Genomic DNA, 14,974 nt, shown 5'->3' on the forward strand with positions numbered 1-14,974 from the left:
TGTCTTTTTATCGTTTCCAAGAAATGCTCTTGTTTTCCAAACCGAATGCTTTAATAAACTGGGTTTTCTTACAGATTGGGAGTCCATGGTTCATTCGGGAATCTGCTCAGTAAGAAGACTAAAAAGATTCGGAGATAACTTTTTTTTTTTTTTTTTTTTTTTTAATATATATATTTATTACTGTAAAGTGTTTTTAACCCCTTAAGGACACATGACATGTGTGACATGTCATGATTCCCTTTTATTCCAGAAGTTTGGTCCTTAAGGGATTAAATATATGGAAAATATCCTACTAGGAATCTGGTGATGGAGCTTCTTCAAGAACGGGACGCGGACACAATCACTGTTTCTTCGGATAAAAGTGTTTTTTTGGATGCATCAGATTCAAGTGGTGTTGAGGATGGAGTGCTTGATGATTTGGAATTAAATCCGTTTGACGGTTTGCCTTACTCATCGCGTTTTTATGAACTGCTCAAACAAAGAGAAAACCTTCCCATATGGAAAATCAAAAATGCCTTTGTGGAAACATTACTTAATAATCAAATTGTGATTGTATCTGCCGGAGCAAAAAGCGGAAAGAGTTCACAAGTAAGTATCGAAAATGTGCAATTATGTTACTGGCTTCTTCAAGCTCTATATTTTCTGTTGTTTTTTTTTTTCTATGTTTTTATGTTCGTTTTTGGAGTGTGGATGTTTGTTTTTTTTCTTTCTGGAATGTCATTGAGTTTTATTAGAATACCAGTGAACCTCAAATGTTGGAAGGCCGCAAATTGTTAAATTGTAAACAGAGCTTCAAGCCCGTATTCAGGTCATAGGTTTAGAAACTTCCTGTCTGATATGTCATCTCCGCAAGCACAATAACCTCACGCATGTCTATAAATTCACTGTCTATGAGGTCATTTAGCTTTTCTTTTTTTTTCTTTATTTAAAAAATAAACAATATACTAGTCATGTGCCTGAAAACTTTTTTTGTCTGCCTCTTTCAATTTAGGCCATGACATGCAGGACCTTTTGATAGTCTGCATGTTTTTTTTGACAGGGTCTCGGTGATTAAGAGCTTCCTTGGCCTCCCTAGCGTTGGCTGCATCCCCCATAAGCCCTCTTGTTATGTTAATGTATAACGTTTTAAATTTGCTCACTCCATCTGGTGACTGAAACTTCCATGCTTTTGTAGAAAGGGTCATGGTATTCCTTTAAATCCCAGTGCTGTGACCTGCATATCTCCAATAAATTGCTATTTTCACTATTAAGTGACAACAGGAACATAGAAAAGTATAGACTTTGTTTCTTTGATGCCTTTTATTTAAACATATGTAGTTACCATAGACATTTTTGTAGTCCTGATTTATTAAATGTTGCTCATACAGGTGTTCAAATATAGCTTTATAAGAATGTTTTTCAAGTGATTTAATTATACCAAAGCTTCTCAATAAACCTTTGTGCAACTGTTCTTTAATGCACAGCCAAACAGTGCGCGAAGTCTGAATAAAATGATTTATAAACCTAAACGAGCAAGAACTGTCATAGAACGTTGATGCACTGAAAGTTGCGGAATAATGGCTGTTATAGAGATGAAATGACACCATCGAAGTAGCAATCCAGATGTAAATATGTATCTGTATAACCATGTAATGGCGAAAATGGCAGCCAGTCACACTGGTCGACCTAGCATTGCTAAGGCTTTCGCCCAAAAGACAGAATAGAGAGGTCATTGTGTATAGAATAAAATTTTCATATCGCAATATTTAAAGGGCTACTGTAAGCCCCATACATGTATATCATGCCATACACGCTGGGATGCGGTGCTTGTGGTACATGTAGTCTATGGCTGCCTTCCCTCTGGGGTTGTCAAAGCATTTGCCAGAAGTTTGACAAAAACAAATTGTGGCTTAAATGGATAAGTTGCTGTCTCTGTAAAATTGTGAGACTAACACTTTTGCATTATGTGTCCAAATCCAGATCACAATAATAAACCACACCAAAGCTAACAACTTATTATTGCTATCCAGGTTTTTGACAGATTGTTTTGGGTAATGCAGAAATAAAAATGTAAGAATTTTTCTGGTGCTAGCAGAAAGGTCCTATTTGGGTGCTGGGACTGAGTGTTTTTGTTTTGTTACTGCACACCAACAGTGTTAGTCCTGTGAGACCTGCCAGGAATTCAAATTGAAATCAAAGTGAATTTTTAAGTCCATAATAGCCAACCCCCTCCCTCCCAGAATTGACTTAAACTATTTTCCTAATCCTTTCCACTCTCCCCCCACCCCGCCTCCCATTTTTGGTTTGGATTTGGATATTGTGGGAACTGGTGGACACCCAGTGAAGAACACTGGTTCTTGGAAATCGTCAGTCATACCTACTTACTGTGAATTATTTTTGTAAATCTTTATTTTTGGTGCCTTTGAAATAATACATACATGTTCAAATACGCCACAACAGCGTGTGCGTTTAGATCAATAACAGTTGAGGTGTTGTATTATGCGGGTCGTAATCTCCTTTGTACAACATTTTTTTTTTTTTATTTGAAGACAGGGACTGTGTGTTCTAGTGAGGTGTCATACCGTACCAGCGGCTAGCGAGGTGGGTATAGCTAATGTTATCCCAAAGGGGCACTTAAGCCGAGTCGGGACCCTGGTACAGGGTGTTAACTTATGAATCGCCTTGCCCTGTGAACCGTTTAGGCTAAGTTAAGTGTAGTGGCGAGTGACGGTCCAGGCGTCAGTGTTTCAGCTGTGTTAGAATATACAAGTATGCGGAGCATAAGCTTCTGTGCCCTTATAGGGTTGAGTCTATGTCTGTGCAAGGCTATGTTATGCTCTGCGATATGTCATGTCTTGTAACCTTAGGCATTAAGGGGGGGGGGGGCGAGTATCTTAGTCTATTCTATAAGTACCTCTCTACGGTGCTATGCGACTGTGCAACTGAGTTATTTAGCAAATGAAACCAAACAAAACAAGACAACGGGAATGACATTACTGTTTAAGTATTAGTATAGTCCGCATGGGTGTCAGGGCGTGGGTCCCGGGTGGGCAGCGGTTGGCATTGAGGCGTCGGTGGGTATTCCCAGCGTGGCCAGCAGTGCCGGGCCTTCTTTCAGGTCGGAAACCTTGTAGTGTTGGTCGTTCTTGGTTACCCACAGTGTTCTAGGTGTTGCCCATTTATACGTGATTCCTGCTTTTTGCAGGGTGGCAGTGAGGGGTTGTAAGCTCTTGCGCCATAAGAGAGTGTCTCTGCTTAAGTCCTGGAAAAAGGTAAGTTGGTGCTTTTCGAAGTCGTATGGCGATATCCCTTTGATGGCTGTCATGAGGGTGATTTTATCCGTCAGGGATTGGCATCTCAAGATGGTGTTGTGTGGGGCTGCTTTTGGTGCTTGCTGCGGTTTGGCTTTGCGGTATACACCATCAAAAGTGAAGTGTTTCGCCTGCTTGGTAGGAAGGAGGGCGGCTACTAAGCGCCTTATGAAGTTAGGCAATTCTTCCAGTGGCACCGCTTCTGCTATGCCCCTTATTTTAACGTTTTTCCTCCTGCCTCTGTCATCCAGTATGGAGATTTGTCTGCTGGCGGTAGTTTGTGCCGTTTGCAATTGAGTGACTGTGTTCTTAAGGGAGGTGAGGTCTTGGCGAAGTTCTCTCACCTCTTGTTCTGCTGTTTGGGTGCCGGCCGACACCGTTTGTACCTCCGCCGCTAGCCCCTTCAGGTCAGCTTGCCACATCAGTTGTAAGTTCTGCTGGAGTCCGGTCAGCATGAGCTGGATATCCTGCTTAGGTGCCAGTTGCGGGTCAGTTGCGGTTGGTGCTTGTGCGGCTTCAGTGCTTGCCACAGCCACGCTGTGTGTGGAATCCCCTGCTTCTGACCGCTCCAGTGAGACCGCCTCAGCGGTTTGAGTCCGTGCAGGAGGGGGGGATTGAAGCATGCTGCCTATGTCCCGGTGTTGTTTGGGAGCGCTCGGGGTCTGTTTGAGGGTTCTCCGTCCCATTTCTTCTGGGGTGTAGAAGTCCTCCTCGGAGTAGTGGGAGTTTGCCCCGAGCCACAACGGCAGCTCCCTGGTCTGGAACTGGTCGTGCGTGCGGTAGGCCCCAGTTCTTTTGGTGCGGCGTTTTGTGCCCGGCGTCTGAAAGAAAGGCATCTGCGGGTGCCGCCGGGTGTCGGGAATCCGTTCCCGTAGGTCTTGCCTCACGATTGGTCCGTTTGCGCAGTGTTTTACGCTGATTAGTGTGTTGGAGAGTCGGAGTAGTGGTAAATGGCGACCGCTGCGTTGCTCCGCTAGCTCCGCCCCCTCTACTGTGAATTATTTTATCTTATTTATTATCAGGCATAACAACCCCTGGATGTTGGGCTAAGGTAACATCCCCAGGACGTACTTGGAAACCAGAGTAATCTGAATGTACCTTTCCTGGTGAAATACTTTGTTATTATTATAGATTTCCTTGCCAAATTAAATCATGTTTCTTAAAAATGTTTTTAATATATATTCTTTATATTTAATATTTTTATATCTGAAAAAGAACAATAGTTCTATATTATTAGAAAGGTATTCCCAAAAGCACAGTCTTCCCTATAATCAAGGGTTATAGACTGGAACATCGCATAAGTGAAAATTTACCTTACTGATCATTTATCCAGAATATCTGGATGACTGCGCCAATTCTGGCAGTAGGTGTATCTTCCATTTACAGTTGAACACATAATATAAAAGGTGGTTTTTTTTTTTTTGAGCCCTGTTAACAAACAAACACCCAACGTAAATAAAGCTATATCGGCGTGTTTGATCAATGCAGTGCCCATCTCTCCTTTTCATTCCTGTGTGTGTGTACAAGCTGCTATGACAGTACACACGCATTATCTTACAGTGACTTACATTATGAAGTCCTGCAAAAGGGTTTCCCAGCTTTTGTCTCTTCCTGCTGCCAAATGGAACGTAGAGGCGAAGCAGTGTTTTTGTTGCTATTCTTGTGAATTGTCACTCTTGAATGCTGTGTTTTTGGTTTTGTATTTTTTTTCAGGTTTCTCCAACCCACTTTTTTGTTTGTTAGGATAATGTCCTTTTGGGCATTATTCCCTTCGCCCCTCCTCCAAGAAAAATATTGTAAAATAAGTTACTTTCCTAAATCCAGTGCTCTGAGCTAGCAAGAGGAGGGGGAGAGGGAGAGATGGAGAGATGGTGGGAGGGAAAGGAGTGGGTGGAATTTAAAAATAAATAAAATATGGAAGGGATAGAGAGGAAGGAGGGGAGACACAAATACTGAATCGGCGTGGGAGGGGAGGAGGGGGAGGAGACACAAGTTTCTCTTGCAGGCTCTGTGCTGACAACAGACATGAAATATGCACAGAATTGACATAGGTGCCACTCTGTACATACACTCACTCACACACACTCTCTCTCTCTCACACTCTGGAAGGGCAGTGTTTTAAGCTGCAACACTATTTCAAAAAAAGAGATTGCACACTAGAACCACCAGTATAGATTATACAATTTTTTAAATAAACCAATAAAAGGAATGAATTGCATACAGCAAACCAATATAGTGACAATATAAAGGCATAAAAAATGGTGTAACACCCTTGAAAACGGCAGCCAGCTGGTGCCGAAACGTTGGGGGTATTGGGAACCTGTGTTTCTGCCAGGTTAGGCTTGTGAGAGATTTGGTAAATTATTATGGTTTTATTTTTTTATGCCTTTTATATTGTCACTATATTGGTTTGCTGTATGCAATTCATTCCTTTTATTGGTTTATTAAAAGTTTTGTATATTCTATACTGGTGGTTCTAGTGTGCATTCTCTTTTTTGGAAATCGTTATGTTCATTTGGTACTTGAGGGAGTACCTGTGAGGAATAGCACCTAGTGAGTTATTTTTGTATTGTTGTCTCTCCACACGATATTATTGTATGAAGCTGCAACACTATAACATCCAGACTCCTACACCATGACCACTTCAAAAATCAGATGTGGTAATGGTGGTTTGAGTAACCCTTTAACTACTATCCCACTATGGACTAATGTCATTATCACAGCCTCGTCCCTTATTGTCCTAATGAGCGCGTTGATTGTTCTGCTATACAAACAACCTGCTTTTAGTTAATTTTGGGACATTGTATATTGATATGGGATATCTAAGGACGTGTTTGTTATGATGCTATTGTCCTGTTATTGATGTTAACTTGGTATAAGAAAACGTTTTGTTTGTTATTGTTTTTAATGTGTTGTTCACTCTCCACCTCTGCATGGACCATTACTTTTAATTCAAAAAGTATTTTTTTTTTTTTTAAATGACTTCTACGTCAAAGGGTAATATACATACTTGAAACTCTCCCTCGTAGTTGTCGCATGTTCGTTGCAGCAAACTTCTTCAGCTCCTGGCACTTCAGCTGCCAGTAAATGAGTCCATGTTAAACTCTTGTACAAGTTAAGAGATGGGATAATCCATGAAAATTTTGTCACTGAAATGTTCAGATGTGACTGGTTCATAACAAAGCAGAAATGTACACTTTTATAACTTATTCTGGTTACACCCCCTTTGGCTTTTAAGCAGACAACAAATTACGCTACTTCTTGGTTTGGTTGGCTTATTTGCACTGAACTCAAGAGGCAGCAATTGCTCAGAGCAAAGACTTCTCATTGAGCTGCTTTGGGAAGTCTGTGATCGAACAATCACAGAATTCTGGGTGGGGTTGAATGGGAAGGCTTGCAAATGCCCCAGACAAGAGATCTGCAACTTTTACAAGCTGTTTTTAGATATAACTCACATTTTTTTTTTAAATGCATGATTAAATACATGCAAGTTTTTATTTGGGGTACATCTACTAAACTGTTATTGTATGTATTTTTTTTATTTTTTTTTGGACAGTGGAGTGTCCCTTTAAATGTCTACAGCAAAGGACTATCTTGTTTCTATTTTTGAATTTTATTTTAGTATATTTATTCTAGTAAATGCTGCTATGCCGTGCAACCTTACATAACAATTACATAATGGCATTGCTATAGACGTAGGTTTGCCAACTTCACCATGTTTTCTTGGACGTACCATTTCTTCACGTTAATGGACAGGGCATGAAGAGTGCTGCCCTGGGTATGTAAAATCATGTACTGCAGAATTCCTGATTGGTTCATCACTTGAGTTCCTAACTGCAGCATTTGAATTTTTTTATACAACCAACAACCCAGCTCTTTTAATATGCTACATATCAATTTGTAAGTTTTATACTCTAAATTACAGAAAAAAGGTTAACTATAAGTGCTATATTACACAGAGTACCTAAGGTTTTAAATTGTTCCCTTACAGACACTTGAAATACAATAGTAAAAAAGAACGAAGAACACCAACTGTGTTTAAATATTTTGAATATGCTGTTGTGGCATTGACGAACGTCTTGTTATTCCTTGCACAAAGAAAAATAAAGAATTAAAAAAAAAAAAAAAAAAGAACGAAGAAAATAGTAAAAAAGAGTTACTATTATACTCTAAATTAAACTGAGTTTGTAATAAAGGAAGTGTAAACATTAGATGACTCTTTACAGGATATGTTTAGGAAGGCTGTGTAGATCACATGCAAGGAGGTGTGCCTTGGGATGCATAAACAAAGTGATTTTACTCCTAGATGGCAGATAATTGAGCAGTGAGACTGCAAGGGCATGATCTATACACCAAAACTGCTTCATTAAGCTAAAGTTGTTTTGGTGTCTTGGTGACTATAGTGTCTTTTTAACTTGTTTTGATCTTGAATTCATGCATTCACAATCAGTCAAAAACCCTTATATGTATGTGACCCTTAGACACTGGTTGGACTCTGTGTGGACTGATTATTGTGTTTTAAACTGTTATTTTTAGATTTTGCAAAAAAAAATTATTGTTTAGTTCCTGTACTGTTTACCGTATTTTCCGGCGCATAAGACGACTTTTTAACCCAGGAAAATCTTCTCAAAAGTCGGGGGTAGTCTTATACGCCGGATGTCGTCTTATAGGGCGGTCTATGCAGGGCCGGCCCCGCTGTTTTCAATGACAGGCCGGTGAGGAGATCAAAGATCTCCCTCACCGGCCCACTTGAAGAGACATGCAGCTGGTGATGGAGAGGTGGACCCGGCGGAGCTCTATTTTGTAGCTCCGCCGGGTTCCTCTCGTGAGATCCAGAGACGTCACGGCTAGCGGGGCCCAGAGCGACAAACAAAAATTAAAGGAAGACGTGGTTCTGGCATTTTAGGAAGGAGACAAACCCTGTACCAGCAGACGGTGAGACCGGGGCGTCCACACTAAAAAAGGAGGATGGGGTGCGGTGGCTTCACCTCCTACAAGAACGCGCTGTGTGCGCTGAACGTGGTGTATATGGTGAGTGTGACCGACAGGAGGGATCACAGCCTCCCCGGCCAGCTCTGTACAGGCTAGTAAAGCAGGCCTCTCCCAGCTACAGGACTACAATTCCCAGCATGCTCTACCAGTGGTATCTTGCTGTGGGATTCTGGGAATTTGACTTGGATATAATGCCTGCTTATTTATTTATTTTTTTACCCCCCCAACACACAATCCCTTTTAACATTCACCCACAGCACTCTCACACACAGCACTCTCACAAACCTCATACTCAGTACTATCACACACAGCACCCACACACAAATCACACAGCACCCTCACAAATCACACACAGCATCCATCAAATACAGCATCCATCACACACACATACTGCACCCTTCACATACACACTAAACCCCTTCACATACACACTAAACCCCTCACAATAAGAAAGCCCTTCCATATTCTCCAGTTATTATCATTTTGGAAGGGAGACCAGCCTGCATTTCTGCTCGTTCTATATGTTCTCTAGGGACAAGACTGTGATGTCCACAAAATGTAACATTTTGCTTCTTAAGTGGCTAAAGCACACAATGACTTCACTGCACAGCAGTAACTTGCTAGTGAATTGCTTTTGTTGGCTTTTACAGTGAAGAAAAATTGCTTGATCATGACTGAATCATCTTCTGACCCATTTTTACTGAAACAGAAACATCACGTGAGAATGCTCAAGCTGTGCATTTCAATGTGGCATTCATGTTGCCAAAATAAAGCCATGTTATTCAATATGTATGAATAAAAGCGGCTATGCATGAAATAGTGGCCACTTTTAATATACTTTATCAAAAGAGATCTTTGCGCTACACAAAATCCGGCACAAGTATTTCAGAAGTTTTTTTTTTTGTTTGTCACACCAGAAAAATCTAGGGGTGTGCCAGGTTTGTATTTTCTTTATATAATGCGAAAAATAACACAAAATTGTGGATATTTGAAATAAAAATGATAAGCTATATATATATAAAACTATTTACAGCACCTAAAACTCAATAATCCTGGTGACGACTAAAATTCTAACATACCAAACATAAAACAGGGAATATCACATAAAGCAGTGAATATCAAAATAAAGTTTGTTAATGGTAGCCTCCATGCTGTAGCCCATAGGGTAACTGGCAAGCCCAACTTTGTGGTTTATATGCTTAAAGGACCACTATAAGCACCCAGACCACTTCAGCTCAATGAAGTGGTCTGGGTGTCAGGTCCCTTTAGTTTTAAAGTTTTTTGTTCTATCTTGCATCATTTCTTATCATTAGGGGATTATAGGGGACTCCCCTTTAAGGTTTGCAGCCTTACTATTATTTTCTTGTGTGGCAATCTAGCGCTGATTTTTTCTCTTTCCCTTTAGTTTTAACCCTGTAGCTGAAAACATAGCACTTTCAGAGACACTGCTATGTTTACACTGAGGGTTAATCCAGCCTCTAGTGGCTGTCTCACTGACCGTCGCTAGAGGCGCTTCCGCGATTCTCACTGTGAAAATCACAGTGAGAAGACGCTGGACGTCCATAGGAAAGCATTGAGTAATGTTTGAATATTTGAAAGCATTGAGTAATGTTTGAATGCGCGCGCTATAGTGTAAGGCAGTGGTGCCCAAAATGCCCCGGGTGTTTTAAAACTACAGCTTTCATGATGCTTTGCCATTTTAAAGGCATTCTAAATGCATGGGAGTTGTCGTTCTAAATTATCTGGCGATCTACCTTTTGGGCACCCCTGGTGTAAGTTATACAAATACTTCCCTCCCCACCGTGCACCTCCTCCTCCTGTTGATCTCCCACGGCTCTGGGTCAGCGCTTTGCCTCCTCTGACGTCATCTGACAGGGAGGGCTAATATGCATGGGTGGCAAGCACATTAGGCCCTCCAAGTAGAAAAGCATTGCTTCAATGCTTTCCTATGGGGATTTTACAGATGCTGGATGTCCCCAATCAGAGCGTGAGAATCAGGAGCGTGAGCGTCCAGCATCAGTTAGACGACCAAAAGTCCACTAGGTGCAGTCTTAGTGCTTCAATATAATTATTGCAGTTTCTCCCAAACTGCAATGATTTACATTTCAGGACTAAGGGGGCAGGGACTGTGGCACCAAGGGGGTAAATGAAATGCTTGATTTGTTCTTTATCTGAGTTTTTAAATATTTTTTTCCCCCAAGCTTTATTTAAATATATGTATTTGTCAGTAATAATAACAGTAATTTGTGTAGTACTATTCATTTGCCATTGGTTTTTCATTTTACGCAAGAATAAAATATTTTTCTATAGGAATCTGATTTGATCAGTTATGTGTGAGTGTATCTTTTAAAACACAATGCAGTGAATTGCTCCTTACTAATTATGGAATGTTACTATGTTGCCTTCAGTTTGCCATGAATGTAATTGACGAGTGCCTGTTTAAGCTCCATTTGCAGGGAGTTGCACATGTCCAGTCCGTTAAACGAAACGAATAGATATTTGTGGCACTTTACACCCTTGTTGGATTTCTTGTACTTGGGATGGTTTGATTGATTTTGCCATTTTTATTGCGGTGAAGTTACTTAGCCATGGGGCCGGAGACCACGGAGGAGCTTTTGTTGGAACCCAGTTTCTTGGAACTACAATTGTGGGTCTAACTGAAAGCTTGTGGTTTCTTCACTCTAGTGATTATTACTCGTTCACAGTATTATTATTATTATTATTATTATTGCCATTTATATAGCGCCAACAGATTCCGTAGCGCTTTACAATATTTGACTATATTATGTTAAGAGATTTGTTCACACTGCATTTGTTTTGATATTCCCTGCTTTATGTAACCTTGCCTGTCTTATGGTTAGCAGAAGTATTACCACGAGGGTAATCTTATTGAATTTTGGTTTTCTTTGTTTAGCGAATCAATTATAGTGCTACTCTGGATTTTTTTTTGTATCCTCTAGTCTATATAAACCTGATTACATACCTCCTAAGTGTCCCAATTTAGGAGGGACAGTCCCTATTTTGGGCCCAAATCCCTATTTTCAATCCTAATTTCCCTCTTTTCTAGAAGCTCAATATTGTTATTGTGTTTGAGTGTAAAACAGGGCTCCACAGTAATAATACAGTAATGTCTTTAAAGTGCAAAATATGTGTTTAGAAATCAGTCTGTGTAAATAAGATACATTGTTCTTTTTAAAAATTAAATTTTAATTGCATAAATTGTTATTAGTAAGTCGCCTAACATTTCTCAGAAATCTCATTTAAAGTATCCCTCTTTGTCCATTTGAAATGTTTGGATGTATGTGGTTATCACTAGAAAAAATATATATATTTATGTAACTTTTTAAACTTCTTTAGTTAATGTAGCTGGTAATTTATTTATTTTTTATAATTTTTTTAAAATAATTATTAATTAGTTTGTTGAGGAAGTAATACTGTTCTTTTTATTTTCACGTCAAGTATTAACCTAAATATTTATTCATTAAATCATGAATTGGAATGACCAAACCAAAAAGCAAATCTGGGGGGCAAAGAGAATGAAGTATTCAAATGAGTTAACTCTTGAAGTGCTTTATTCATGACCCATTCTTGCATGCACTGCAGGTAAACAATGAATCTGCATTTATTTGTGTGAAGGAACAAGGCACTGTCACTTCTCTGGAATGTTGCAGATGACATCCATCACCCCATCGGTAGTTCTTCTATTTACATTTTTAAAAAGGGGGGTTTGTTACTTCATCCCTTTTTAAACTGTCCGTTTATTTTCTGCACTTATTGTAAGCGGTCTTTGATCACCAAATAATAAAAAATAAAATATAAATAAAAAATAATTTCATTTTCCCAAAAATAATTAGACGTATTAGCATATTCACCAGGGAGAAAATAACACAAAATGTATATTGTTGTGAAATTGAGTCAAAATATTCTGAAAACCTTTTTCAAATCCAAAATTGGCTAAACCAATAGAAAGAACACCCATTCTTGGCTAAGATCACTTTTATAACAAGCAGTACCTAAGATTCTAAAATCTGTTCTCTCTATGTGAGGTAGAGAAGTGTTCATTTTTACTTCTTGCCTACACAGCATGATATCCCTTCACATATCTGTAGAAGAGGCAGTCATCCCAGCACCTACTGTAAGCCTAATGTAATCTTGTATAAAGATTAGCACGCAGAGTCTACTTTTTATTGAGCGTTACAGCAAACTGCAGCATATATACAGCATATTGTTCTGTATCAGTTTTACAATTATGTACTTAGATTTTATATTGGAGCAAAGAAAATATTCTAATTGAGCTGTGATTTCAAGCGATGGGTTTGCAACATCTGTTCATATTTTAGTGTTTGAACTAAAAGATGCCCACGGAGTATCACTGACATCACAGCTAACTACTTGGCAGGGGTCTTACAGCAGTGAATGCTGTAGATATCCTGAAAAGTCGATCTGTTCTGAATGTTCTCCCGCGTTCCGAAAAAAACTTTTACAAAAATCTAGAAATGGAAAAAAATATATGATTGGAAAAATAACACTTTTGTAGAAGGGTTGGCGACATCATTAACTAGGTTCAACTGTGTTACATCATGAGGGTTAATCCCTAACTTGGTAATACTAAAAACTTGAGTGAACTGACCTTGGAATCCTAAAGAAACGACTAAACTGAATTTTTTAGGCCTAAAGAGCTGATTTGGAAAAATTCTATAGCTCGGATATTTCTAATTTAAAATTTGCAGTTCTCGTTTTATTTCTCCAATATATTCCATGTTGAGTGAATAGCTCTGTATTAACAGTGCAAAACCTGCCACTACATAAAGTTCACACCTGAAGAGTAGTTTTTAATTATTTTTATAAGCGACTGTCACCTTCTGGGGTCTTTCCATATTATGCAAAGACTCCTAATGATGACATACATTGCTGCTTGGGGTGCATCTATATTGAGTTATACTTTCCTGACTCTGTTCACTGTGGGTGCCGTCATCATCTTTCTAGATCTCCTGGCACTCCATCTGGGCACTCCCATGTCAGAGTTCTACTCTCTTGCATGCGCAAAGGTACTAAATAGCAAAATAGTAAAATCTGTACAGGATATCTCGAGATCACAGGTGTCTTGCAATGAGCAAGATAATGACTGATTCACACAATCGTTTGATTTATTTTATGTATATACAGATTGAACGATGCCTTGGAATTTAGGTCACTTAACCTATTTTGAGTGCTTTTTGTAGGAGGAGGTGAAATAGGATTTGCATACATATTGTGATCTATTTCAGCTGACTAGGACATTGAATTCTTTTTTTTTTTTAACATTATTCTAATGTTATCTCACATACTTCTCAATGAACCCCATCTACACAAAAAGTGATACTTTTTGTGTAAATCCTTGTCGATTAACCCCTTAAGGACCAAACTTCTGGAATAAAAGGGAATCATGACGTGTCAGACATGTCATGTGTCCTTAAGGGGTTAAAGGAATACTATATAGCATTAGTAATATAAACATGTATTCCTAACACTAGTTTTTATTTTATAGAAAGGTGAGTTTTATATACCTTTCAACCCTCTTCTCACCCGTCTCTGAGATGGAGATCGATTATCTCAGCCAATCCAATGCTTTCCTATTACAAACAAAGTTTTGGGAGGCCAGTGTACATGTACGGCAAAATGCAGCACTGTACCAATTCTGATCGAAATATCATTGGTCTACTTTGCTTTTTACTCAGAAGCGCCTCTAGTGGCCATCAAAGTGACAGCCACAAGAGGCATTAAAACCCTGCACTGTAAACATTGCCATTCCTGCAGAATGTCAATGTTTTCACTTGCACTGTTAAAACTAGAGGGACAGGTCATCCAAACCACTTAATTAAGATGAAGTGGTTTGAGTTTCTATAGAGTCCTTTTTAACTCCAGACCTTAAGGTTGTCTAGTTGGCCAAACTTCAGTAGATGGCCAAGCTTAGCACTCAGACAAAAGGAAAAAAAATATTTGGCATCTTTCACTGCACCCCAAAATATTAAAACCTAAATCAAATTGCCCTTAGAAGAACAAAAGATTGCAGTGCTGCCAAAAAACAAGAAAAGTTATCACTAGTACAGCATTTGCAAAAACTGCTCTGGTTCAAACAGCAGCAAAACTACAAACAAAGGAAATAGAAACACAGATTGGACAGTTGAGACATGAATCCCCAAACATTTAGTAAAGAGCACAGTAATTACAGATGTTTTAGGACCATCCCTTTTTTTAAAATATATTGCCCTTAAGTTCTGGGTTAAAACCACACTGAGCTTTAAAGCGACATTACAGTCACTAGAACAACTACAGCTAGATAGTGATTTTTAACACTGGACATGTTTGTGCTCCTGACCCTTTAGTGTTCCTTTAACAACATTTTCATGAGACAAAATAACCCCAAAATTCTCAGATATGCTGATGCACAAAATCCATATTGAGTAAAAATTAAAAACCTTCCTCCATAACAACAATTCTGGAAATGTTTTGTTTCCAGAATGTCCAGAAAGTTTTTTCCAAATCGAGGTATACTGAAATCTGAATGGCACAATTTAAACTTGTATAACTGATTTGGAGAAATTCTTCTGTAGTTTATATTTCTTGGCTATTCTGGCCTAAATGTTGCCATTCATAATTCAGTTTCTTACCTGTTTGCGTGAGTGTGCTTTGTATGGTTATTGACTAATGAA

At 39.1% G+C, this 14,974-nt stretch overlaps 1 protein-coding gene across 1 annotated transcript in view; it reads left to right on the forward strand.

The window, feature by feature from the left end:
• Positions 1–275: 275 nt before the first annotated feature.
• Positions 276–14,974, forward strand: part of DHX32 (DEAH-box helicase 32 (putative)) — a 75,955-nt gene continuing 61,256 nt past the window's right edge. Inside the window, exon 1 of the mRNA XM_063434722.1 lies at positions 276–588. Within this exon, the coding sequence (XP_063290792.1) occupies positions 307–588 (282 nt within the window). The 5' untranslated portion in view covers positions 276–306. The remainder of the gene's footprint in view (positions 589–14,974) is intronic.

Source organism: Pelobates fuscus, chromosome 10 (genome assembly GCF_036172605.1).
Source record: "Pelobates fuscus isolate aPelFus1 chromosome 10, aPelFus1.pri, whole genome shotgun sequence".
NCBI classification, from domain to species: Eukaryota; Metazoa; Chordata; class Amphibia; order Anura; family Pelobatidae; genus Pelobates; species Pelobates fuscus.